Source organism: Acanthopagrus latus, chromosome 23 (genome assembly GCF_904848185.1).
Source record: "Acanthopagrus latus isolate v.2019 chromosome 23, fAcaLat1.1, whole genome shotgun sequence".
NCBI lineage: Eukaryota > Metazoa > Chordata > Actinopteri > Spariformes > Sparidae > Acanthopagrus > Acanthopagrus latus.
Window position 1 is genome coordinate 8,516,137 of NC_051061.1, and position 23,994 is coordinate 8,540,130.

General features: G+C 41.3%; 2 protein-coding genes and 1 long non-coding RNA gene across 7 annotated transcripts; 2 read left to right on the top strand and 1 right to left on the bottom strand.

Moving 5' to 3' along the window:
- The first annotated feature begins 346 nt into the window (after positions 1-346).
- On the top strand, positions 347-9,617 carry atf7ip2 (activating transcription factor 7 interacting protein 2). Of its 4 annotated transcripts, none has more exons than XM_037089073.1 (14): positions 347-624; positions 802-865; positions 2,369-2,535; positions 4,275-4,347; positions 4,765-4,896; positions 5,473-5,541; positions 5,638-5,675; positions 5,792-5,835; positions 5,925-5,980; positions 6,917-6,962; positions 7,208-7,278; positions 7,446-7,571; positions 7,668-7,855; positions 9,005-9,617. In XM_037089073.1, exons 3-14 carry the CDS (start codon positions 2,381-2,383, stop codon positions 9,219-9,221), a joined length of 1,215 nt encoding a protein of 404 aa, XP_036944968.1. In that variant the 5' UTR covers positions 347-624; positions 802-865; positions 2,369-2,380; the 3' UTR covers positions 9,222-9,617. The 4 variants fall into 4 exon arrangements, with proteins under 4 accessions (XP_036944968.1, XP_036944970.1, XP_036944971.1 ...); XM_037089074.1 differs by having other exon boundaries at positions 383-459; XM_037089075.1 differs by lacking the exon at positions 2,369-2,535.
- A 963-nt stretch (positions 9,618-10,580) lies between these two features.
- Positions 10,581-14,229, bottom strand: LOC119014137. Its single transcript, XR_005072888.1, has 3 exons — positions 14,183-14,229; positions 11,659-11,749; positions 10,581-10,714 (listed from the first exon to the last, which is right to left on the bottom strand). It is a non-coding gene; the product is annotated as an uncharacterized LOC119014137 (long non-coding RNA).
- On the top strand, positions 10,587-23,708 carry LOC119014134 (NACHT, LRR and PYD domains-containing protein 3-like). 2 transcript variants are annotated; one of them, XM_037089071.1, is made up of 13 exons: positions 10,587-10,718; positions 14,425-14,450; positions 14,736-15,055; positions 15,158-15,210; positions 15,369-15,605; positions 17,108-18,989; positions 19,183-19,356; positions 19,736-19,897; positions 20,170-20,343; positions 20,454-20,627; positions 21,794-21,967; positions 22,122-22,171; positions 22,311-23,708. In XM_037089071.1, exons 3-13 carry the CDS (start codon positions 14,760-14,762, stop codon positions 22,826-22,828), a joined length of 3,894 nt encoding a protein of 1,297 aa, XP_036944966.1. In that variant the 5' UTR covers positions 10,587-10,718; positions 14,425-14,450; positions 14,736-14,759; the 3' UTR covers positions 22,829-23,708. The 2 variants fall into 2 exon arrangements, with proteins under 2 accessions (XP_036944966.1, XP_036944967.1); XM_037089072.1 differs by lacking the exon at positions 10,587-10,718 and having other exon boundaries at positions 14,349-14,450; positions 15,372-15,605.
- Positions 23,709-23,994: the final 286 nt, after the last annotated feature.

A 23,994-nucleotide genomic window follows, 5' to 3' on the forward strand; every position in this document is an offset into this window, starting at 1 on the left:
TGACATCACGTTTGCTGGGGAGATCTTGCTGTAACTGAGATATTTTACTATCTGCACCACCTTTTCTAGGTCATCAATGATATTATTCTTTACAGCTCTGCCTGTTTTTTTTTTTTTTTTGCCTAATTACATCTTGTTGTTTTGAGACCAGTGACGTGCAAAGCCTAAGAAACAAAACATTTTGCATGAAAAATCAAAGTGTCTGTCTGGCTGATTTTGAAGATCTGATCTTCAGACACCGTAGCTACAGTATGGTTAGACTATTTTTACATAACTTGACCTAGTTTTAGAGCCCACTTGACTTTGTTTTGAATGAGATTTCGCTTTTACACTGAAGGTGTCGGACCGGAAGTACTGCTTGCGGAAGTGTAAAAACCCAGGAAAAGCCAATAAAAGGCTAAACAAGCAGGACTGTTGGGAGACATGCCAGCCTTAAGCTGTAACAAAATCGCGTTTTGAGTGAGTTTTTTGAGCGTCGAGTCTTTTACCTACAGCTGCACGTCTCGTGTGCTAACGTAGGGTCGCTGGGTATTACTTTACGAGGCAGAGAAGTAGTCTGCTAAAAGTTTTGAGCTAGCTAGCCAACAGTCCCAGCAGCGAACAGTTGTCGCAGCCGATGCTCCTGTAAGTGATGTAGGAAGACGCACTCTGTGAAAGCACATGTTGTAAAACTTTAGAGACAGTCGTCCGTGATTTTTGCAATTCATTCCTATAGTTATGAGTTTGAAGGCTGTTTGCAGTACAAGTAGCTCTTCACCTGAATTTGTATATTTACACTGTCTTCTGTGTCTCTGTCAATAGAGCACCGTGGCAAAGAAGCTTAAGGACTGAGCCTTGGATAAGAGGAACACATTAGACAACAGAGGTGGGACAAATGACTCATATGGCAATTTATCACACCTTTAACTCATTTTAAAGACGCAACTGTATCACAGTAGCTTCCTATATAATGCAGGGACGAACCTGAGTCACTGCTTTACTTCACATGATCAGATCTGATGCACTGTTGGAAGCCTCCAGTGATTTTCTGCCTTTTTGTCATTTAAATAGCGGCACATATTTTATATTCTCTACATCAGAGCCCGACTGACATGTAGATGCCAAGTGATGTATATCGGTGGGGCGGGCCACACATATCAGAATGAGTTTATAATGCAAACAAAGACAGTTAGGATAATTGATAATAATTAGATGCCCAGTTTAGTACTGTTTGAATGTCTTTCTGGACAATAAAGTTTATTGTTACACTGAAAGACATCCTGCATCACTTACCCATCTCTGGGTAAGTGTTTGTTAACCAGATTTGAGGGATAATTGCTGTGAAAGGTGTGTATATCGGCCAATATGTCAGATTCTCTTTACATTCTCATATCAATATCAACATTCATCCCCAATATCGCTTATCAGTCAGCTCCATTCGATATGTTGTCTTCGTCAAAAAGGCTAAAACAGTTTGCGGCACAGTTTGTTGCGCTGTGATCGTTGAAGTCCAGGTAAACTTACACAATAAGACATTGAATACTAGGGGTGAAACGGTACACAGAAGTCATGGTTCGGTAAGTAACTTCTTCAGGGTCCGATACAACTTTGTTACAGTGGGATGAAAACAAACAAACAAAAAATACAGGCTAGGTTTCTTTATTGATGTGCAGGTTCCGCCCGGTTTCCCTCTTATTCCACGTGGGATACTTGTTACAGCCTGTTGTGCACAAAGCAGCAAAGGGTGAAAGTACACATTGTCGTTAGTCATATGTTTTATTCAGCAATGTCTTTGGCACTGCCGTCTTTTACATGTAGAGGCCACTCATCAACAGTGTTGGTAAGTGTGTTGCCACTCCACTACAGTTGTTAAACAACAGCAACACAGCCAAGGGTTGTTTTTTTCCGACCCACCGCAATATTTTTTTTTTTTTCCCCAAATGGCTGTTTTGAAGTAAATGGCAAAGGTTTTTTTTTTTTTGTTTTTTTGGCCTTTTCATGGCTTTATTTACAGGACAGCTCAGAGATGACAGGAAACAGAACAAGAGAGACTGGGAGTGAAACGCAGAAAAGGCCACATTTGAGATGCGAACCCTGGACCGCTGCAGCAAGGACAAGGCCTCTGCACATGGGAACACCCGCTCTACCAACTGAGCTAATAGCATCAGTAATTAACAACATTATGTGTCCACAGAGATTTTTCTGAAACACAATCCTATGATGTATGCAGTAGTGAAACTAACAGTGGCCGCTGTTGTGGCTACTATCAGGTTTCAGCTTTCTAACAATCCTTGATGGACTGCTGACGTCAGCTCACTCCCTCACATTGTACGTTCCCTGTCGATTACCCACTCAGCAAAACCGATTCTGTCTTGACATTACACTGCAGGTTTAATGAAACATGGCAGGTGCTCAAAATCGAACTCGTGGTCGCACCAGTTCAAAGAAATATCGGCCTCGAGTGAACATTGGATTGGCGTTTGGAAGGTGGCGTGCAATGAAAACAGCAAAGGGATTGAAATCTGATGAAGAAGTTGCCCAGCGTCTTCTGGATGCGTAAGTTGACCTCTGATAGCTTCTTACGTGTTTGCAGCTTGTCCCTTCAAAGTGGTGTGCAGTCTGATCCGTATCTACATGCCTAGAGCTATTTCTATTTCTTTCTCTATGTTGCTACTAGCTTGATCCTGTCTTGCAAAGGAGGGGATGGACACTGTGACTCTTGGAAAGCATTTTGATGTATTCCATTGTTCTTTTACCTATGGGCTTTTGGCAGAGCTATATAGTTTGACTTCATCCACAGGCCACAAATGATGAATATACACTGAGTTTTGATTCATAAGTTCCCGACTCTTCTTCATTGCGGCCACAATGGCTAAGCTACAAAACCACTGAGTGTGAAACGGAATCTATCGATGTGCATTTGTGCTTCTTTTGTCAGCTGTAACGTCATCACTGCATATTTCTATTCAGAATAATTACGTTGAATCTTAAAGGGATATCCGGATTGCTACTGAAAAGACAACACGACTCACCGCTCTCCTCCAGCAGCTTGCTCGTTGTGGGGAAGCCCTACCGAGGGCAGTTAGAAATGCTCCATTCTGTTCTTTTCCCTGTCAGCTCTTGATAATAACTGTTATAAACTGGTAGGCAAGACACATATCGACTTTGATTGCATTTCCATGGAGTAATAATCATACGTTTTCATCCTTGAGCTGCAGAACTCTACTGCACTTGGTAATCGACTCGTCAGGGCTTCCCCAGAACAAGCAAGCTGCTAGAGGAGAGTGGTGAGTTCTTTGAAATCCGGCTAAGCTAGCAGATGTTTAATGCCTCGAACTATGTGTTGGGACCCTATTTGTACTGTTGCTGAAGTTTGGTGCTGTTCTGACCATTATTTGTGGCTATGAGTGGCTTTTGAAGACGGTTTCTTGGTTGGAGGCACAGACTGCAGTTTATTGTTATCGTGCTGTCTTTTCTGAGGTTGCTAAACTGCATAAGCTAGCGGTCGGAAAACTTGATCTCTTGGGGGGGTGGAGTCTTACTCAGTGTTACGGTGTGTTACACCAAGGATTAAATTTACACCGGAATATCCCTTTAATAACTTGCTTGAAAGGTGTGACCCTGAGAAATCTGCTCTGTCACCGACACATCTTGCTTACTGAACCCAGGAGAATCTTCTTTCTGGCACTTAGCTGCTTGTACACCATCATGCAAACTGTTGTAAATGTGATGCTTCTGCTGGTGGTGTTATGGAGATTGGAATGCTCAGTCATATTGCACACTTTTCTTCCTTCCATTTTGCTGTTTCTGACAGGTGCTGTTTTCTCTTGCATGCTGCACTGCAGGGGCTACTGTCATGATCCCATCGTATTTTGTCACTTCTTTTAGAAGCCGGTGCCACAAAGTGACAACCCACAGTACGAGCAGTCAAAGTCTCCATTTATTTGAACCAGCCATTTTCACCACCAGTGTGATACTTGATGGCGTTAGTCATGTTTTGTAGTGTTTAGTTGAGGTCATGTGAAATATGGCATATACTGATTACTTCATACATGTTGCCGATTGCTTAAATATGATTTTGACCATAACGTAATCTACAAAGTGAGGATCACACCAGTTAAACTTTCCAAATTATAAATGCTATAATACTACTACAGCATCATTCTTGCTTTGCTCAATGTGACACATTTCCAGGTACCAAGGTTAAAAAAACAGTAGGTCCTCAATACAGAGTAGCTAATGTTATCAACCTTAACCTCGACTTTCTGTGCATGTGTTTGTCTCTATGTATGAAGAATGAAGAGGCTGCCCTCCAGTTCAGATTCCTTTGGAGCCAGTGATAAAAAGATTAAATTCTCTCAGTCTGAGGTAAGAGGCAATATTGTGGCAATAATGTATACCATTTCTCAGCTTTGTTACATTTGCAAAAGCATACACTGTATTAAAATAGGGATGCACAATATATAAAGGGCTGATAAACACAAGAAGATGAAGAAGGAGAAAATGAAGTGCAGCCCACTACACGTTCCACCATCCATCTTTGAGCTACACCCTAGCCTTTCTTACCCTCAGGTGTTAATAAACTATAGGTTGTAAATGTCTTCTTAAGATATGAAAATGTAAAATTATAGGTCAACTTATCAGTATCAGCCCTTAAAAGCAGGCGATTATCAATTATAGGTGTCTGCAGAAAGAAAATCCATATCTCGCATCCCTGTCGTTATGAACACAGCTCCACAAAACGCCCTGCATGCACGTGGGCTTATTCCTCTCGTGTGTCCACAGGTGCAGACTCTGATCGAACAGGAGGTTCGCAGCGTGTTGAAAAACAATGAAACCAGGCTGCAGGGTTTATATGAAACCATTCAGCATCTGGAATGTCAAGTGGACTACGAAAGCTCCATCAAAAAACTGGAGGTCGGTTGAAGTAGTGGCACGCGTCTTTGATTCACTGCTGGCAGGTGAACTGTTGAGCTGCGACAAAATGAATACTAGTTTATATTTTGGGATTGTCAGAGTTGGTTATAAGTGGGCGACTAGACACACAAGTAACGTAATTCTCTGATTTACTTTTTTTCCTTTGTGCTATGAAAATGATGAAAGCACATCTGACATTCTCACTGCCTCTATTGTTCTTAATTTCCCTTATTCCTTACTTTCATCAAGCTGTCTTAAAATCTGTCTCTTGTTCTTTGTTTTGTGTTATCCTGTCCTGCCTCAGTCCCCTCTGAATTCAACTGCTGCTGGTAAATATTATAAGCTTCCAATCTTCTGCGGTCTGGCTTCCGCCATTGTCCATTGTTGTTCCTAAATTCTTCTCCTGTTCGATCAAACCCACTTATTAGGACCCAGATGCTTTCTACCTTGTCCTCCATGTTTTTTGTAATCTCTTTTCTTTTTAAACCAAAAGTAATCAGACGTGTGTGCGTGCTTGCGTGTGTGTGTGAGTACCTTTAACCCAATAAATGCTTAAAGAAATGTTCTCTTCCTCAGGCTCGAGTGAACACTGTATCCGAGAGAGCAGAAGCAGCTCTTGCCTACATGGCAAAGACAAAGAAAAAGGTTTGAGACACACACACACACACATGTATGCACCTGTATTACATATTGGCCGACATGCATGTTCAGCAAGACTCAACAAACAATTTTGATTTTCAGAGCCCGCTGCCATCGCTTGTTAATGTGGAGATCTTGAGGTTTGTAGAACCAGGTTCAGTCATATTAGTTGTCACTTATGAAGGCCCCAATTTTGTGAATTTGTGCCTTGGATTTATTTGCATTTAATCAGCTTTTAAGACAATTTGATTTGCAGGTCAGAGTCTGAGGATGAAGGCAAGGAAACCCGAGTGTCACAGAGTAAGAGCTCAGCCATCAGGCATGCACTAATGAATGCTGATTGCATTTTTGGGTCGCAGAGTATTTATTCTGTGCTTTTTTTCATTTAGAGAAAATGAGCATGAAATGTATGGACTCCAGGAGTGGAGAGCTCAGTAATTTGATGGTAAATATGTAGGTCATTCATTCTGTGTTTTATGACTTAGTTTGTTTGACTGAAAATATATTAAATTATCAGCTTCAAGGAAAGACCTCAAACTGAGAGGTTAAATCAAAATTAAAATGAAAAAAAAAAAAAATCAATCAATCAGTCTCCACACAGGTCAATGCTCATTGAGGCTTTTGTGGTCAATAAGGTACCCATGTGCTATAAAGAGAGATTGGTTATTTATAGAGCCTGACTGATGCACCAGTTAGCAGATATAATAGTTACATATTGGCCTACCACATATATATTGGTATCTGTAATGCATGCATGGCCCCTGTTATACAATTGTTGGACACCCCACATGAGAGTGCCTGCCATCTCCCAGTGAGTTGCATTTTCATCTACTTAAGTAATGAGCACTGTATGCATAATATGCTTCCATCTCATATTTAACATCAGATATTAGTTATTTATGGCAATTTAAAAATGAAAATAAGATCAAAATAAGAAATGCCTACCCAGCCAGCTGATTTTGATTATCCACCCTAAAATTTTCAGTGGCCCCTTAATGCCTCCCCAGTGCAAGATTTCTTGGGGCACTCAGCTAATATGTACTGTAAAATATGCTTCGTCATTTATATTTATTAAATCATTAAATATACAGTTTTTCTATGCACTGATGTCAGTTAAACGGTTAAATATCTTGTCTCTGTGACATTTCTTTGTCACAAAAGTGTTTAATAAACATGTCTGAAGGATCATTGCAAAAAAAACGCTTGTGCATGTTGGCTGATAAACCAGTAGCCAATATGGTATAGAATTTTACTCCCTTTTAAAAGTTTTGGCCTCAAAAATCTAATATCAGTCATGCTCTTGTTATTTGACTTTTAATTTTGAGTAAACTAAAACCTGTGTAAACATTAAGGTTGAAGTTGACCGGTCCTTTCTGTCCAGGAAACCAAACAATTGGAGGTAGACAAGATGCAAGCCGAGAAGAAAGGTAAAATAGTCATTATTTACAAGCAGATGTTTGTATAGCGAAGTTTAAACTTGTTGAATGTCAATGTAATGTAGCTTCTGGTGGTATTATTTCACCATGTAGTGGGAGAAACTGACACCATAAGCTGTTATAATGACCCAAATTAAATAATATGAGTCAGTGAGTACATGACTAAATAACATCCATTTTTCTCCTCTCTCGTCTCTTCCTCTGTTACTTGTCACTTGTGCGTAATCCGTGTTAAGCTTTGACGGCTGCCGTAGAAGATTTAAATGAGGAGCGGTCTCCTCCTCCTTATGGCTCTCCTGATTGTAAGGTAGGATGCTTCATTGCATGATAAATCATTTTCAAAACATGCTACGCTAAAAGATGTTATGTGTAACTAATGACAACATTAAAACATATGTTCTCATTGTTCAATTTGTGTATCACCTATATCCGTTAATCTTTCTTTTCCACACTTCGTTGTGATGTGTAATTCAGGGACTCAACTTAAAGAAAGAGCCAGACAATATTGAGGTCTCCATGCAGTCGGAGGAGCCGAAGGTGAACGCAGAATGCTCCTCTGCAGGCCATAGTAACTATCCTGAGTGCGCAGACTTAGATCAGGTAATCACAACAGCTCATTCAAACCAACAGGAGAAATTCACATGACTGTTTGCTCCCAGTGACCTCCCCCCTGTCTTCCGCTTTCCTCACCCCAAGGACAAGCCCTTGTATCCTCCCCTTCCAGCCACCACCTTCCCCTCTGTCTATAGCATAGAAGTGGCTTCGTACACCATCCCCCAGAGACCTGAAGTCCGTCTGGCGCTCATCAGGAACCCCCCCAGCCTTTCTGTGCTTTGGAACGTCTCGCACAAAGAACCATCTGCACCTCCGATGGATAGTTACAGGTGAGATGCAGTGTATTGAGTAGACGGGTATCAACTCTACTACATTGCTTTTTTTAAATTTACACTTAAAGGGACTACTTCTTTGACAGTCATCTCAAAACAGACAATAACCGTATTTGTGCCATTCAAGTTGCTTCAACAAATCGAGAGGATTACAGCATTCTTGTGCCCGAGTTCGTGAAGCAAGTGCAGCCAGAATAAACCATCCTCTCTCTGTTCTTTGTCTGAAACAGGCAGACTTTATGGAATGACAAATCTTTGAAAAATGAAGCAAATCATATTGTTTGTATCCAGCTATGTTCCACCAACACAAATTGGCTGACCTCAATATATTGGCACAAATTGTATCACTGGTTGGGTATGTGGCTGGATTAGATCATGGATCCAAATTTGAGTGAAACACAAGATGTATTTTAGCATACTAGGAAACATGCTGATGTTTTTTTGTTTTTATTGTATGCTAAATGAAATGCCAAAAATTGTGAGAAAAAAAATCACAATTACAGTGATTTGCGCCCACACTGTTATCTTTATATGTCTTTGTTTCGATTGATCGAAATCCCAGTTCCTTACTGAAATGGTTCAAAGATTTTTTTCTTTCTATCAACTAATTGCTCTAGTAATATTCTGTATTTAAAGAGATTTCATCAGTACTACAAATCAGAGCTCCAGGGTGATTATTTTGGTTGCACATGAGCCCAAAAATCTGTCAAGTACGACTAAATATTTTCATGGGTGCACTTGAATTTTTCATTTGTTTTTTTTAAGATGATCATATTTTCTTGTTGCCTGTCACTTAAATGAAGAGAACATTTCCACATAAAACAAATTCCATATTGTGTAATGAAATTACATTTCAGCTGCTTTAAGTGTTTTTTTTTCTTTTTTAGCAAACTTCCTCTCTGTTCTGCAGTTAGCAACACCCTTCGTCCTCTCCAAGTCACAAAATGTTTTATTGGGTTCGTCTAAATAATGTGTCTGAATCAGATGTTTATGTATATGTTGACTCAAGCCGCCACACTCAACCAGGTTGATTACAGAAGTGATATCATTTCAGACATCTGTCTCAAGAGTATTATACTATACTGCATGTGTCGGTGGTCCTCACTCATTTATTACGTTCTCTTTCCCCTCTCTCACCTGCTGCAGCCTCTACATAACCATGGAAAAGGTCAAAGGTAGTGGCATATTCCCAAAGTGGATTGCTGTTGGTGAAGTGAAGGCCATAGATCTTCCAATGTGTGTGATGATCAGCAAGTACAAGCCCGGGCGCAAGGTGTGTGTCAGCGTGGTGGGCAAAGACATTTTTGGCCGATATGGACCCTACAGTGAAGTTGTAACGGCAGACATACCTGACACACTCTAGCTGGGAGGAGGCTCTGGCCTCGAAGGAGAGGCGACAAATGTGGGATTCTCTTGATACATGATTTTTTGTATTTTGTAAAAAGAAATAGACAGGAATGGATTGTGAACTTTACTGTTACAACAGTGCCCTCGTGGTTATGGTTTCAATGGAAGCAGCGCATAAATGCATGTTTAAGGCACTTCTTTCTCTGTCCAAATCTTTATATTGTGTGTTTATCCTGCTGAGAGGAAACACACACCTGGAGTCCAGCTTTAATGTGACTTTGTTAATGTTGGTGTTTATTTCAATATGATGTGTTTAAGCCATTAATTAGCTGTCATTTCATTTTGGAAAAAAAAGGATGTGGATGGTATTTTTTTTTTATTGAGCCAATAAACTTCACAATGTTTCAATGTTTATAATTGTTGTCATTTATTAAGTAATAATCTCCAACTCTGGATCTTATTGCTTCTGTTTTCAGCCGGACAGACTAAAACCATCTATACAAACATTTAGGCAGTCTTTTTAATTGACTGCCTTAAAAATGTATTATCAGTTAATCAGCACAGTATGAAATATGTGGGACATTTTCCATCCAAAGTCAATTAGTTACATTAGGAGTTAAAAGAGCATAAAAAGTCAACAGCAACTTACTTGAAACTAAGAACAAAATGAAGACTTCATTAAATTGTGATTTCAATTGCGAAGCTACTGTCTGTCACTGTTCACCAACTGGCCCAACAAAATCCAACATATTGAGGCTATCAAATGACTAAAATGTAATATCAGTTTGTATAGAATGTATCTTGGTATGTTTTACATAACAATGTACTGTAATTAAATTCATTTTCTCATCGCAGATTTTGAATATATTTGAAGTCTGGTGGCAGTATCTGCCACTTTTGCTGACTTTAGCAGCCAGTACTAAATATGGCAAAGACGGTGTTCACACCATGATATCTGCCTTTTCTGTTCTCATGCCACCACTGATTAGCCTCTGAAGCGGCCTATAGAGGGCGGTGTCAGCTCTCTCTGTTGCATCTGGCATTAGACCAGTAAAATACGGCTGAGACTGATGAAGTACACCGTGGCCTTTTCTCTCTGATGCCATCCTCACGCGAACTTTACATCATGTTGCCCCACATCTAGCAAGCATTTAAGAATATACATCAATTTTTAATGGTTCCAACAACTTTGTTTTCTTGAGCTTTGACTGCTAATAACATAAAATGCCTTATCATTTGTATCTGCGTTCTCTCTTGAATTCATCTCTCAAGAATGCAGTGCTTATGTACACACTAAGCAACTCCAGATGTTTCCTTTTCCTTCTTGGTAGCGCTTGCTGTAGATGAAGTATTCCTGAGGAAAAATGCAGAGACTGCACATCCCCCGATTTCGTGGAGCCATTGTCCAGGTTCTCCGGGTAACAATGGACAGGAAACAGTCCTGGCTGATGGATCGCCATCTGAGCAAGCAGAACCTCTGTCATCCTCACTGTTGTGGAGTTCATCTGCCTTTGTAAGAAACACATATTCGCTTCTGATCAAATTCTGTCCAGTCTTGTCATGATGTCAACTATGTTGTATAGAAAGTATTCTTAAGGAAAAATAACAAGACCACAGCTTGTGTGTTCAAAGGACTTCAACTGCTACAAAACTGAAACTTAGTATGACTGTACATCCTCTTTAGATGGAATCCAACAACTAAGATCTGATTATGGGAAGGCGTCTGTTTCCTGTTTTAATGTACCTCTGGTACAAACCTATTTCCTGAAACCAATTTGTCCCAACAAACAGGAATGAGTGAGAACCTGTCAGAGGTCCAACAACACTGTATCTAATATACATTGCCCCAAACCCATCCATGGTCCTGAATTTCAGTTGTCTAAAAGTTGCTCAAGTGAGCTCTACTGAGCTCGACTGTTTCTGTGCCTCCTACTTGCCCCTCTCAGGGAGACGATGTCTCTAACGCTAGTGGTAGCATGCGCTAATGTTTACGGCGGATGTATAGCTATGGCTCACGGAGATGCTGTCATACAACCATACCAGTCCGATCCAGAATGGGACCCAGAAGGAGAGGCTCCTGAAGAAGTACTGACTCTGCGGCTGCAGCAGGATGTTTCAGAATGGTTAGTGTGACTGAATAATGTTACTTTTTTCTATGTGTTGTTACAGTTACTACCATGTAGCTAATGGCTTACAGCTAGTGAAAGCTGTGTTTGTCTCCAACTCAGTCTCCAAACCCTTGAACACTGTTTGCATCGTCTGTCTCCAGTCTGCACATTTGCAGACTTTTTACCGTGACAACCAAGCTCCATCGTAATATCATTAACATTAAACTCGCTTCAAATGCCATTGCATAGCCGACCGAAACGGAGCTAACTAGTTAGCCAATGTCCAGCTGACATAACCATACTCATAGGCAACTATAAATACTATAAAATCATGGCGACACTTACCTGTGGCTCGGGTGCAGTTTGCTGGGAACCGCAGCTGGCACGTTGTCGTTAAAAATGAAAAGCAACCACTGTCTCTTCTGTTGTTCTGTAGCTGGGACAGAATAAAGGCACTGATGCTGATTTTTACAACAACACAGCAATTTGCATGTCTAAATCTGAGCGACAACATTGTGAAACACTGCTATCTTACCGCTGGACACACCGAACTTCACCTCGACGATGAACGCCCCCCTCTATGTAAATGACTCCTTTCGTTACGTAACGACTGGAGATCTTACTGTCTGGAGGTCTTACATCCAGTACGCGAAGTGAAGAAGACATGACACAATGCCTGTCAGTCACAACAGACGCTCGGCAGACAAAACTGCACAGACTTCTGAACATGACCCGGCTTTTCCTTAAAGGGGCAGTCCATGCAAATCCCACAAACATAAAGTTAGTTCACAAAGATGTATTTCACTTTTTTTTTCTGCACGGTGTATATATTTTTTCTATGTGCATATACTAATTTCCTCTGGGTATTTGATCCTTAAAACATGTTTTCCCAATAAGCAAGGTTTGGACCCTTTGGCCGACTGTGTGCTGAGTTTCCTGTACTCCCTGGGGTTACATTTGTCTTACCTGCGCTACCATTTGGAGTTCATTCAACTGCAGTTATTTTCTCCTGCATCTATAAAGGGGCAGGATTTGTAACCATTTGGGCTCATAGGTTCCTTCTTTTGTGCTGCCGCTCAGGCACACTTTGATATTATGCTGTGTATTAAAGAGTGGGCGTGCAGCTGCAAAGGGAGTCGTTAGAGCCACAATGAATGTTAGTCCAGTAGTCCACGCGTATGTGTGTGTCTCCCTCCGACCAGCAGGACCCAGTGGGGAAGCAGCGCAGAGCGATGGGCCTCCTAAGACCACTTAAACACACACACCCGTAGTTGCACTGACACACACATCTGTGCACACACAGTGGCCTGATTAGAGCTGACAGTAGAGGAGAGAGAGCTTATGAAAAGAGGCTGAGGAAAAGGAAAAAAAAATAAAAATAAAATCCAGGTAGAGAAAGCAGAGGTGGAGGGGAGAGAGTGATTAGGGAGCAAATTCTTTCTTTAAAGTGCAAAAGTGAAGTGTTGGCAGAATGGTGACCTGCTTCTTCAGTCCCTTCCCTCCTGTAAAATGGATGAAGCGTATATGGATTATTGCCCCTTTCAGAAACATGTGCTCGAAAATGCAGGTCCACTCGTCATCTTCATTGTTTCAAGCTTTTACGTGCAAGTTTAGGGGAGGTTTATGGAATACATTTTTGGCCATTAACTATGAAAATGGGTGACCTCCATAACTATTTTCAAAGATACGTTAAAGGGGAGGATAAGAAGAGAACTTGGGATGTGATTAACAAACAGTGAAGCTCAAATCCAATTTACAGCTTAAAGAACCTAAAGGAGACTATGCAGAGGATCCGTTTGAGTATCCCTGAACGTGCAAAACCCCAGTACATGAACAGGTCATTTTTAAGGGATGAGGGTATCTTAAAAAGTTTACATTCCTTTACATGGTGAATTATTTGGCGGCACAGAAAGTTTTGTAAATGACTTTCGGGTGATGCAGTGATACGTTTATACAATTTTTTATTTTGAAAATTGAAAATGTCCAATAAAAATGGTATGGCAACAATTTTCTGTGTGTGTGTGTGTGTGTGTGTGTGTGCGTGCGTACAGACTCTAGCCAAAAAAATAACTGATGAAATAAAATCCTCTGCCTCCCACAGCATCAATATTCCACTGAATAACATTATAAAGCTTTGTAATTAGTTTATAATTGCAAGAAGGAGTGACATGTGAAAGGCTTGCAACAGAGTTAGGAGGTCGATCACAGAGAGTCGTTGCTTCAGGTGTGGTCACGTTAAAAAACGCTAAGTTACTAATGTGAAACATGGTGCCTGGCTGCAAAATATGAGAAAAATGCTAAAAGCCCTTTTTGTAAAAGGTGTTTGATTTTATCTGGGGCAGTAACATGGCAGATGGGAAAAGGAATGGGTATAAAAGGCTTATTATAGGGTAAAAGGAATAAACCAGTTCTCTCTATCTGGCGATTTTTAATGAAAACCTAATCACATTTCTTTTATTTTTTTCCTGCCAATGGATCAGCTAGCTTGCAAGCTCCTTATCCTGGGAATGATGTTTGCATTTGTTGCTAAATTGAATATAGCCTCAACGATCAAGTATGGTTAAGAGAACATAACACTCTTTAACTCGCTCTCATAACTCGTAGGGGCCGTGGTTTTATGCTAAATCTGATGCTAATGCTAATGCTGATCCTGATTGACAGTCATGTCTATTTACATAGAACATACACCAGACTGTCTTTAGTTCAGATGCATCTGGACCACAAAAACACCCTGCCAAAAAATGTTGCCCTTGTTAGTGAACATCTGGCTAATGATTAACACGGGACAGTTGGCAAAGTCTGACCCTAATGTACATGTGGATTCCTGAATGGACTCGCTGGCTGCTGATTTTAATAAAGACAAACGGACCTTTGTTCCACTCGACAGGTTTGGAGTTTTTCGTGCGGGTGCATTTTACTTTCTCTTTCTCCCTCTCTCAGATACACACACACACACACACACACACACACACACACACACACACACACACACGCTTAGTTAGCGCCGCCCACCTAAATGCTCACATCCGGTCTCTGAAAGTTTTAGTCTTTCTCTGTGTTGTTCATAAGTTGATTGACTGAGAGGCATCTTGGTCTTCTCTCCTGCTGCAGCTTACCACAGGACCGCAGACCAAAAGGTAAAACAACATATTTGAAAATGTCTTTGACTGTTTGTGTGTGAAAATAGGTATTTTAACACAATATGAATAGTCCTGTCAAATACATTGCATGTTTTATTTAAATTAATACAACAATGGTTACTGTAGAGTTGTATAATACACACACAGACCAAATGCTGCTTTCTCTATAAGCACAAATCCAATGATTGAATTCATAGTAAAACATGATATTACTTCAGTCAGGACTTGTTTTGTCAGCAAATTTTTCTACTCTGAGGAAATGATGTTTGCACAAATTCACAGCGCTGACGCTGAAGAAATAACATCATGGGCAGCCGATGCTCTGCATGCAGGAGGGATAAAACAAAGGAGAAGGAGCCTCACAAAGTTGACCAAGAGAAAGCTGAAGATTCCACCACAGTCGAACATGGAGAACAGTCTGCTCTCCTCCAAACTAGGTCATCTCCGCAGGAGGAGGGTGGAGCTGCAACGGACACAATTGAGAAGACTTTAAGTAGGCAGGAAGAAGAAAATACTGACACTGCCTCTGAAACTCTGGGCTGCAGTGAGAAGAGCAGCACACTGCTACATGAGGCCACCTTGGCTGAAGTTAACACCTCTAGGTGAGATTAAATATAAACAAATCATTAAAACGTTTTATTTTGGGGATCTCAGCATTGTTAACTGATACATTTGTAAAGCACATTTGTTTTGTCATTTGTCAGTCCTGGCCTCTCTGAAACACATGACCATGATTCAGCCATCACAGAGGGGAACGGTGAGTTAGTAATTTTAGGAGCAAACACTCTGTGGTGACCATAAAATAACAATAATAAGACCAGTGTATTCTTGCTTTAGAGGCCATTCACCCTGCTGCATGCTTGTGATTGGTAGCTGTGTCCAATATGTGACATCTTGTGTTCCTCGTTTCAAAAGAAGCTGCCTGGGTGGACGACAACCGTGCTACGCTCATTCAGAGCGTCAGCTCAGTGATGGTGATAGCGGATGAAATGTTGCAGCAGAAATTAATCGAGAAGGAGACGTATGCCAGAATTAAGGATGCTGGGATCAGCCAGGAGCAGATGAGAGAGATTTACAGCACCCTCACTACCACAAAAGCCAAATCTGCCTTCTTCAGAATCCTCCAGGATAAACTACCACAACATTGTCAAAGTATGTAAAAACAAAAGACTAACCCTTGTCTCTTTCATGATGATAATATGATGCTTTTAATTGTTAATGTTAGAGTTGGGACTGATCCACTCAGATCCCAGTTCAGACTTAATTCACTTGTTAGATATTGGACTGATGTCACTAATCCACAGATCGATCCAGATTCCATAATCTTAGATGTTTTTATATCCCCCCTTTTGTGAACACCACAGAGCTGGTAACAGGTAATGCTGAGGCTATACTACAGGGCAAATGCTTACCTTTAGCAATTCAGTTCTGTGTTCAGACAAGTAAAATGACTCCTGCAGTGTCTGACAGCACCTGATAGGATTCCAGGTTCGATTTATTCACACACAGTCATACTGATGTGATAAACTACAATAATAGCCACAGCTGCCCTGGGGCAGACTGACTGAGCGTGGCTGCCATTCAGCACCTACGGCCCCTCTGACCACCACCTCAAACATACAGCTGTCAGACACATTCACACGAGGCAAAGTGGGTGAAGTGTCTCGCCCAAGGACACTCAAACCGCTGAGCTTCTGAACACTGGCCAACCCGCTTTACCACCTGAGCCACGGTCGCCCAGCTTGTCCAGTTAAGCTGTGTTTGCAAAAACAATCACAGACATTGTGGACACTATAGATTAGCTCTGGGAGCTGCAATTTTGTATACAACATAATGTTTCCAACCTTTAATGTCTCTAGAAATCTGCATGCAAGAGAGACCTTTTGTGTGGTGATTGTTGCAGTCCACTTTTAATGAGGCCACATGGATTTTACTGCTTTATTGTATTTGATTACAGTCAGTGTGTTCTGGAACAGAGTCACTACACAGATAATTGGATCGTGAGTGGTGGGTGTGGCTTCCCAGTTCGTCCGGTCACTTTGTTTCTGGGTAACAATCTCCATTAAAGTAACATGTGTGGCTGGAGACCACAAGGTGTCCATTTTCTGACGTGGTGGTCTCGGTTCACTTGTGCTGGGTCTATGTGCGCTGCAGTTAGTTCGTTTTGAAGAAGACCCTTTTGTTTTATGGCTGTTGCACTCCACTGTTGCTGTTGTGTGTGTTTTACCACAGTAATTACATATTTGGTTTTGTATCCCTCCTAATGGTGGTAGCCATTTTGTTAGTGGGAGTGGCAGCCACTGATTTTGGTCCTGTGAGAAAGATGAAGTGTTGTTTTTATGGAAACAACGTGGTTCAGCATGAGGGGGGAACAGACTTGTGATATCTGGACACTCTATAGATACTGAACATTACTTTAGGGGGAAATGTTCACAGAACTCTTATCAGTTCCTGTTGGCTCACCTCTCTCAGCCAGACTGCCAGCATGTCTGGATGTGTTTTTGAGTAAAACCTTTAAAAATGCTTTGCTGGTGGTGGTACATGGGAAGAAGGGAGTCTCATTTTGATGTTGCACCAGGGTTTCCTCTAGGCCCTGGTCAGAGCGAAAGATTTGCGTCTTTGGCAATATTTTGACATAAACTCTTTCATTGCAGCAGAGGATCTCGTCAGAGAAGTAAAGAAGAAGCACAAAGCAGTTCTAAGGGAAAAGTTTAGATATGAGTTTGAAGGCACTCAGACAGATCATGAGGATGTCAGATCACTCGACAAAATTTACACAGAGCTCCACATTATAAAGGGACTTAGTGACCATGTCAATCAAGAACATGAGATCTGGGCGATTGAAGATAAGATGAGGAGTCAAACTTCTGAAGGCACTAAAATCAACTGCAATGACATCTTTACAAGGACAACAGAAAATAGCGTCTCATCTGGGAGAGACGGAGATGTGAAAGCTATCAGAACTGTGATGACAAAGGGAATTGCTGGCATTGGAAAAACTGTCTCAGTGAAGAAGTTCATCCTTGATTGGGCAGATGGGACAGCAAATCAGGACTTGGACTTCATCTTTGTGCTACCATTCAGGGAGCTGAATCTGGTCATGAAGAAGCAGTTTAGGCTTGAGACACTCGTGAGAGAATTCCATCCAGAGCTTAAAAACATACCAGTTGCAAATACATTTGCTAATCACAAAGTGTTGTTCGTATTTGATGGTCTGGATGAAAGCCAACTGAAACTGAATTTCAAAACAACAGAAAGACTGACAGATACCACCGAGGACGCATCAGTGGACACTCTGGTGACCAACCTCATCCGAGAACATCTCCTTCCCTCTGCTCTTGTCTGGATAACCTCGAGACCAGGAGCAGTTCAGCGCATCCCTCGCAAGTACATACAGCAGTGGACTGAGGTCAAAGGATTTAATGATCCACAAAAAATACAGTACTTCAGGAAGAGAGTTGAGGACGAGGCAGTTGCCGAAATGATTATTGACAATATCGTGAGGTCCCGCAGCTTATACATCATGTGTCACATACCCATCTTCTGCTGGATTGCGGTGAAAGTTCTTGTTTCCTTGCTGCAAAAAAAGGCCAAAACTCACGATGAAAACATAAAGATACCCACAACTCTTACTGAGATGTACACACGCTTCCTGTCCATTCAAATGCAGGTAGAAATGGACAAGTATGACAACCAGAATGAGATCGACACCGAGGAGATCTTCAAGTCAAGTGAAGAGTTCATTTTGAAACTAGGCAGAATGGCATTTGAACATTTGAATCGGGGCAACATCATTTTTACTGGCGATGATCTGAAGAGCTATGGCCTTGATGTACGCAAAGCAGGAGTTTGCTGTGGGTTGTGCACAGAGATATTAAAGGAAGAGTATGTGTTCAACACAAGAAAACTCTTCTGCTTTGTGCATTTGACAGTTCAGGAGTACTTTGCCGCTCTCTTTGTGTACCACAGTTTTGCACGTAAACAAATTGACTCTCTGAGCCTCAAGGATTTCCTGCTCACAGGGTCTGAGGAAGAGCTCAAGGCAGAGTTGGATGCAGATCCAGTTGATTTACCTCTGGATGAGCTGATTGAAATTTCAGTAGCTAATTCAATTGAGAGAAAGGCTGGAGAACTAGACATGTTCATCAGGTTTCTGATTGGCGTGTCTCTAAAATCAACACAAGATCTACTTCAAGGCCTGATTCAACAGAAAGATGATCACTCTGCAGTTGTTGAGGCAGTTAAGAAAAGTCTAAAAGAAATAGACCTCGGGGACTGCTCACCTGACAGATGCCTGAACGTTGTTCACTGCCTGATGGAGCTGAAAGACAGTTCCATACATGATACTGTGGAGCAGTTCCTGAATCCAGATCACAATCCAGACACACGGCTCACCCCTGTTCAGTGCTCAGCTCTGGCTGACTCAATTCTGATGTCAAAAACACCTCTGGATGAATTCCACTTGAAAACATACAGACCTGCAGCAAAAGGTGTTTTTAGGCTACTCCCAGCTGTGAGGAACAGCAAGAAAGCAAGGTGAGTTGGTAACTAAGCATGCAATCACTTTATCACTGACTTTACTGAAACAAACTCAATACGTCCAATGTGAGCTGAAATGTTGGCTTAGTGCAGAAAACAAACACATATAAGTGGAAAATAATTGAATATTAGTTGCATTCTTCTAAAACTTTATCTGATTATGCATGATTGTTTCTTTTAATTTCTGCAGAATCTCAGGGGTTTGGCTTGATGTTTGGTACTGTGAAACAATCTCCGCAGCTCTTCGGATGCCAAACTCGCCGCTAACTGAGCTGCATCTGATAAATAGTGTATTTGTTCCCAGTGGTACACAGGTGTTGATTGATGGACTGATGAACTGTCAGTGTGAACTACAAGCACTGAGGTGAGTAAAACTATTATTTTTGACTTTATTTTTTTACGTTGTTTCTTTTTTGTTCATCTTTTTTGTGCCCCCTAGCACAGTTTAAAGCTGGTCTAGACCGTAGTCCTTAATTTACAGAGACCAAACATTCCCCAGTGAGCACTTGGTGACGGTGGCAAGGAACAGCTGCCTTTTAACAGGCTGAAACCTCAGAGCAGACCCCGACTCAACCTGTTGACCAGTTTCAGTCAGTACACTACCGTGCTGGTTATATTAGGGACGACAGTGTTGGTTGATACCTCGACATGTTAGTTGGTGATGTCATCACTGTTGTCCTGGCTGAATTATCTCCACAACTTGTATACACATCCATGTGATATATTTTGGCCTGTGCTTATAGCCTCTCAGGTCATGGATACGGCGGAGAGCTACTTGAGAGTTTTGTAACTGCTATCAAGTCAATCCTCTCAAATCTGAGAGACCTGGAGCTGAGTGGCAACATACTGGGAGGTGCATTATCCTCTGTGTTTTCTGATGGGCTAGGCAACCTGGAGAAGCTCAGGTAAATCTCAGCTTTGACACTGTACAAATAGTTGTCCCTCTAAAACAACCTGTCTGTTGTCTTTGCATATTTCTTATGTGTATCGTTGTTGCTAAAGGTCTTTTACAGTAAGCACTATCAACACTGATACGAGTTACGTTAACATAACATTGACTACTTTTACACAGCCACTAGCTGCTGCCAACTCGTTTTGGATCATGAGATAGTTGAATGAGGCTGGACCTATTTCTGTTTTTCTCATTTAATGTCTCTTTCATGTTTTTTATCAAAAGACTGAACCGAAATTCAGGAATTGCACAAACCTGCAAAGAGTTGGTCACAATGCTCATATCCAAACCATGTTACCTGCGAGAGCTGGAACTGAGTTACACCAATTTTGAAGACTCAGAAATGGAGATCCTTTGTACTGGCTTGATGAGCACTAACTGTAATCTAGCAGTATTGAGGTAAATGACTCCATACATTGCACTGCATATTTTCACAACTTCAAACAAGTCTCTATTAAGGGTGTAATATGATAGCAAAAAAAGAATTAATATCTGATCTTGTCATTTAGTCTCAGTCACAACAGACTCACTGAGAAAGGCTGTAAGCTGTTGGCCTCGGCACTCAGCTCCAAACCTTCCTGCCTGACTGAGCTGGACCTGAGCTACAATGACCTGCTGGACTCAGGAGTGGCCGAGCTCTGCAATGCACTGATGAGCCCACAGTGTCGTTTGAAAATGCTAAGGTCAGTGCATTCAGTAGCTTTTCAAGTTCTTTATTGTGATATGCACCACAATTACAGTAAAGTCGTTATTAGCAATGAAATCCTTAGTTTTGAGGCGCTCTCAAATAATGCTCTTACTTTAATAAAAAACTGATACCATCATGCAATGGAATCACATCAGCTTTGATGTCTGGAGAAGAAAGTGCAAATTTTCAGATCAAGCAGTGGACTTTGAGACGATCACTGCTGATGGCATCTTTTGACCATGCAACCTGAGCAGTTGGAACCAACCCATTGGTTAGTGGAGGATTGTTGGAATATGAGTCATGCTTATCAATCTTAGATTAAAAGTTTTCCCTGGATTTTGTTAGTTTGAAGGAAAATTAAATGGCCAAACGGGACCAGATTGTTGTGCCCACATCTTCATAAAGACCTGTCCCCACCACGACACCTTGGATCAAGATGTTGCGTGTTTTAAGCTGACAGAGCGCAGAACTTTGAGAGATTGTCAGATTACCTGACGTCAGAATTTTAATCAAGATGACGACCATATTATTACCAACTTGTTGCTGCTGTTTTAATACATCCAGAGGCTAGGGTCATAGTGTAAGATATCAAGGGATTCACAAAGATCTGTGTTTAGAGTGTTAAGTTGTTTGCAATCTGAAACCTCGCTGCTTTGCCTCTTTTCAACTAGCACATTTGGCCACGCCGAGTCAAACCAAGCTGTGCCGTTTTGCTCTTTCATCAACAGTTTTACTGCACCAAGTTGAGAGGAGCCAGGCTCTTCACACCTATAAGTGGACTGTGGCGATGTCTCGTGACTGCAGCAGATCCTTTGCCTTTATTTAGGCTATGTTGTTCATAGCCTAAATAAAATAGATATATTTTTACTACATGCATAAGCTCTTTGATACATAAGTCACCCTGAACACTGATCGAATGATGTTGTAGGAGAAACTTACATAATCAGGATCTTGGTTGTATTCTCTTCAGGGGATTATTTTATTACAATGACAGGTACAATAATGCTAACATTATCCACTCAGGTTCAGAGTGCTTTGTTTCGGCTTTAAAGAAGGAGAGCCTGATTCAAGACTAACCAAATCATGCTTGTGTCACGTTAACAAATGACAGATGGACAGAATGTACTACATGTCTAAAGCGACTTTGTTTGATTTTCGTAGGCTGTCATTCTGTAAGGTGACAGGAGATGGATGTGTCGCCCTGGCCTCAGCTCTGAGGTCTGACCACTGCAGCCTCAGGGAGCTGGACCTGAGCTTTAATCACCTGTCGGATCAAGGAGTCAAAATGCTGACTGAAATACAGAGGGATCCACGCTGCCGTCTGGAGAAACTCAAGTACGCTCAAACAGGCTGTATAACAAATGCACTTACAGTTACAGCAGTTACAGCACAGCACAAGCTATTATATCAACAGATTTATTTGCAAGATTTGTTTCATTTGTTGATATGATGTTCATGTTTCCACCCCTGTCCTTCTATTTCCCTTCAGTGTGGACCAAAATGAAGAATTCTGGTTTGACTTGAAGCTACTGAGAAAGTGTAAGAACATGATAATGCTAAAGCTGTGATGTCATTGAATTTCCACTCAATACTCACCCTGCTCTTTAACAGTAGTTTCATACATGATTCATAATATAAACACACTCACCCTTATTTGATACTTCTGTCTTGGTTGCAGATGCCTGTGAGCTGACACTGAACCCTGACACAGCAGGTGAGTATGTCATTCTGTCTGAGGAGAATAAAAAGGCAACATATGTCACAGAAAAGCAACCTCATCCTGATAATCCTGAAAGATTTGACTGCCGTCAAGTGCTGTGTGAAGAGGGTCTGACTGGTCGGCACTACTGGGAGGCTGAGGATTTTTCTGCTGATGGAGTTGGAGTGGCATACAAAAGTATGGACAGGGTGGGAGACTGCTCAGGTGAATTTAGTTTGGGAGAGAATGAGAAGTCTTGGTGCTGGTCTCTTGATGGGAGCTTTCATCATAATGGGTCCTGTATGACGTTCATTGATGATACCCACAGAAGTACCATTGGAGTGTATCTGGACTGGCCCGCAGGTATTCTGTCCTTTTTTGAGGTCTTTCCTGATCGACTGAAGCACCTGTACACCGTCCGTACAACTTTCACCGAGCCACTGCATCCTGGTTTCCATGTAGGTGACGGATCAGTTAGAATCTGTAAAATAAATTGACCACTAATCTCGGAAATGTCATATGCACAGCCAAGATGAGCTCATCTGAAATTCCTTCCCACGGTTCACTCCTTCCTTATCTACTTTTGCATTCTTTTCTGACAAGCCACCACACGCTTGTCTGCAAGTTTTATGCTTGAATGTGAATTTCATCATCCTAACAGGCCAGCTAACAGAAACAAACTGTCAGATAGTACAGCTGCACATTCAGGCCAAATGTGAAATAAATGTACCTAAAACTGAATCTTTTTGATTGCACTTCTGATATCTCATTGGATGAGAATGAACTGTGAAGGTGCAGATTTACGTGTGAGCGTTACACTCAGAGGGCAGTTAGGTGACAGAGGCAACTCTGTTTGAGTGTGTGTGTATTTTCTAGTGTGTCCAATAAAAATGGTATGGCAGCATTTTTCTGTCTGTGTGTTTCCGTGTGGGTGTGTCTGCGCGTGTGTGTGTGTGTGTGTGATCGTACGTCCACATTCCAAGCAGAGACAAAATCTTTTTTTACACAAAACAATGGCAGCCCGACTGAACGTCAGAGACGTGAAATGCAACTTTCCGCCTCCCACAGCATTAATAATCCCCTGTGGAAGATTATACAGCTTTGTAGTCTGTTTTAATCACAGGAAGGAGTGACAAAAATTACGATATCCACTGCAAAATAATGTAGTTAAAGGTGAAAAAAATTGGCCAATTTGAGGCCCATTGAATGTAACATTTGATAACTTTCTAACAGAAACATCTCAACAAAACACCACAAAAAAAGAAAAAAAAAAAAAAGCGAACCCTCGCTTTAGGGAACATTTTAAACAAACAGTTATGAGGTCAAGAAAAAAGTGAAAGGCTCCAAAATTTGGCTGCAACATTGCAACATTAGAGCAGATGTTTCAGAACTTCCTGACACACATGGTGATCATCCACTCTGCTGTTTGGTTTTCCCCTCTTCCCTTTCAGCTGTCAGCTTAACTTACTCACACTGTCACACACACACACGCACACACATCTACATTCAGAGATAAAAGTACATGTGCATATGCATACACAGATATGAACACACACACACGCCCTGTAGTTAAGTGAGTGGGTACAGATGGTTTTCCCACTTTGGACTGTTTCGCCTCACATTTTCTTTCGCAATAAGTGAACAAATTACGATAAGTGGCTGA

Bases quoted from the DNA above. Each gene is read 5' to 3' on its own strand.
- atf7ip2 (XM_037089073.1), top strand. From the start codon at position 2,381: ATGGCAGGTGCTCAAAATCGAACTCGTGGTCGCACCAGTTCAAAGAAA. The intron at 5,981-6,916 runs GTAAATATGTAG...CTTTCTGTCCAG, and splicing joins GAGAGCTCAGTAATTTGATG to GAAACCAAACAATTGGAGGT. The intron at 7,856-9,004 runs GTGAGATGCAGT...CACCTGCTGCAG, and splicing joins CCTCCGATGGATAGTTACAG to CCTCTACATAACCATGGAAA.
- LOC119014134 (XM_037089071.1), top strand. From the start codon at position 14,760: ATGGGCAGCCGATGCTCTGCATGCAGGAGGGATAAAACAAAGGAGAAG. The intron at 19,898-20,169 runs GTAAATCTCAGC...TTTTATCAAAAG, and splicing joins GGCAACCTGGAGAAGCTCAG to ACTGAACCGAAATTCAGGAA. The intron at 20,628-21,793 runs GTCAGTGCATTC...TGATTTTCGTAG, and splicing joins TGTCGTTTGAAAATGCTAAG to GCTGTCATTCTGTAAGGTGA.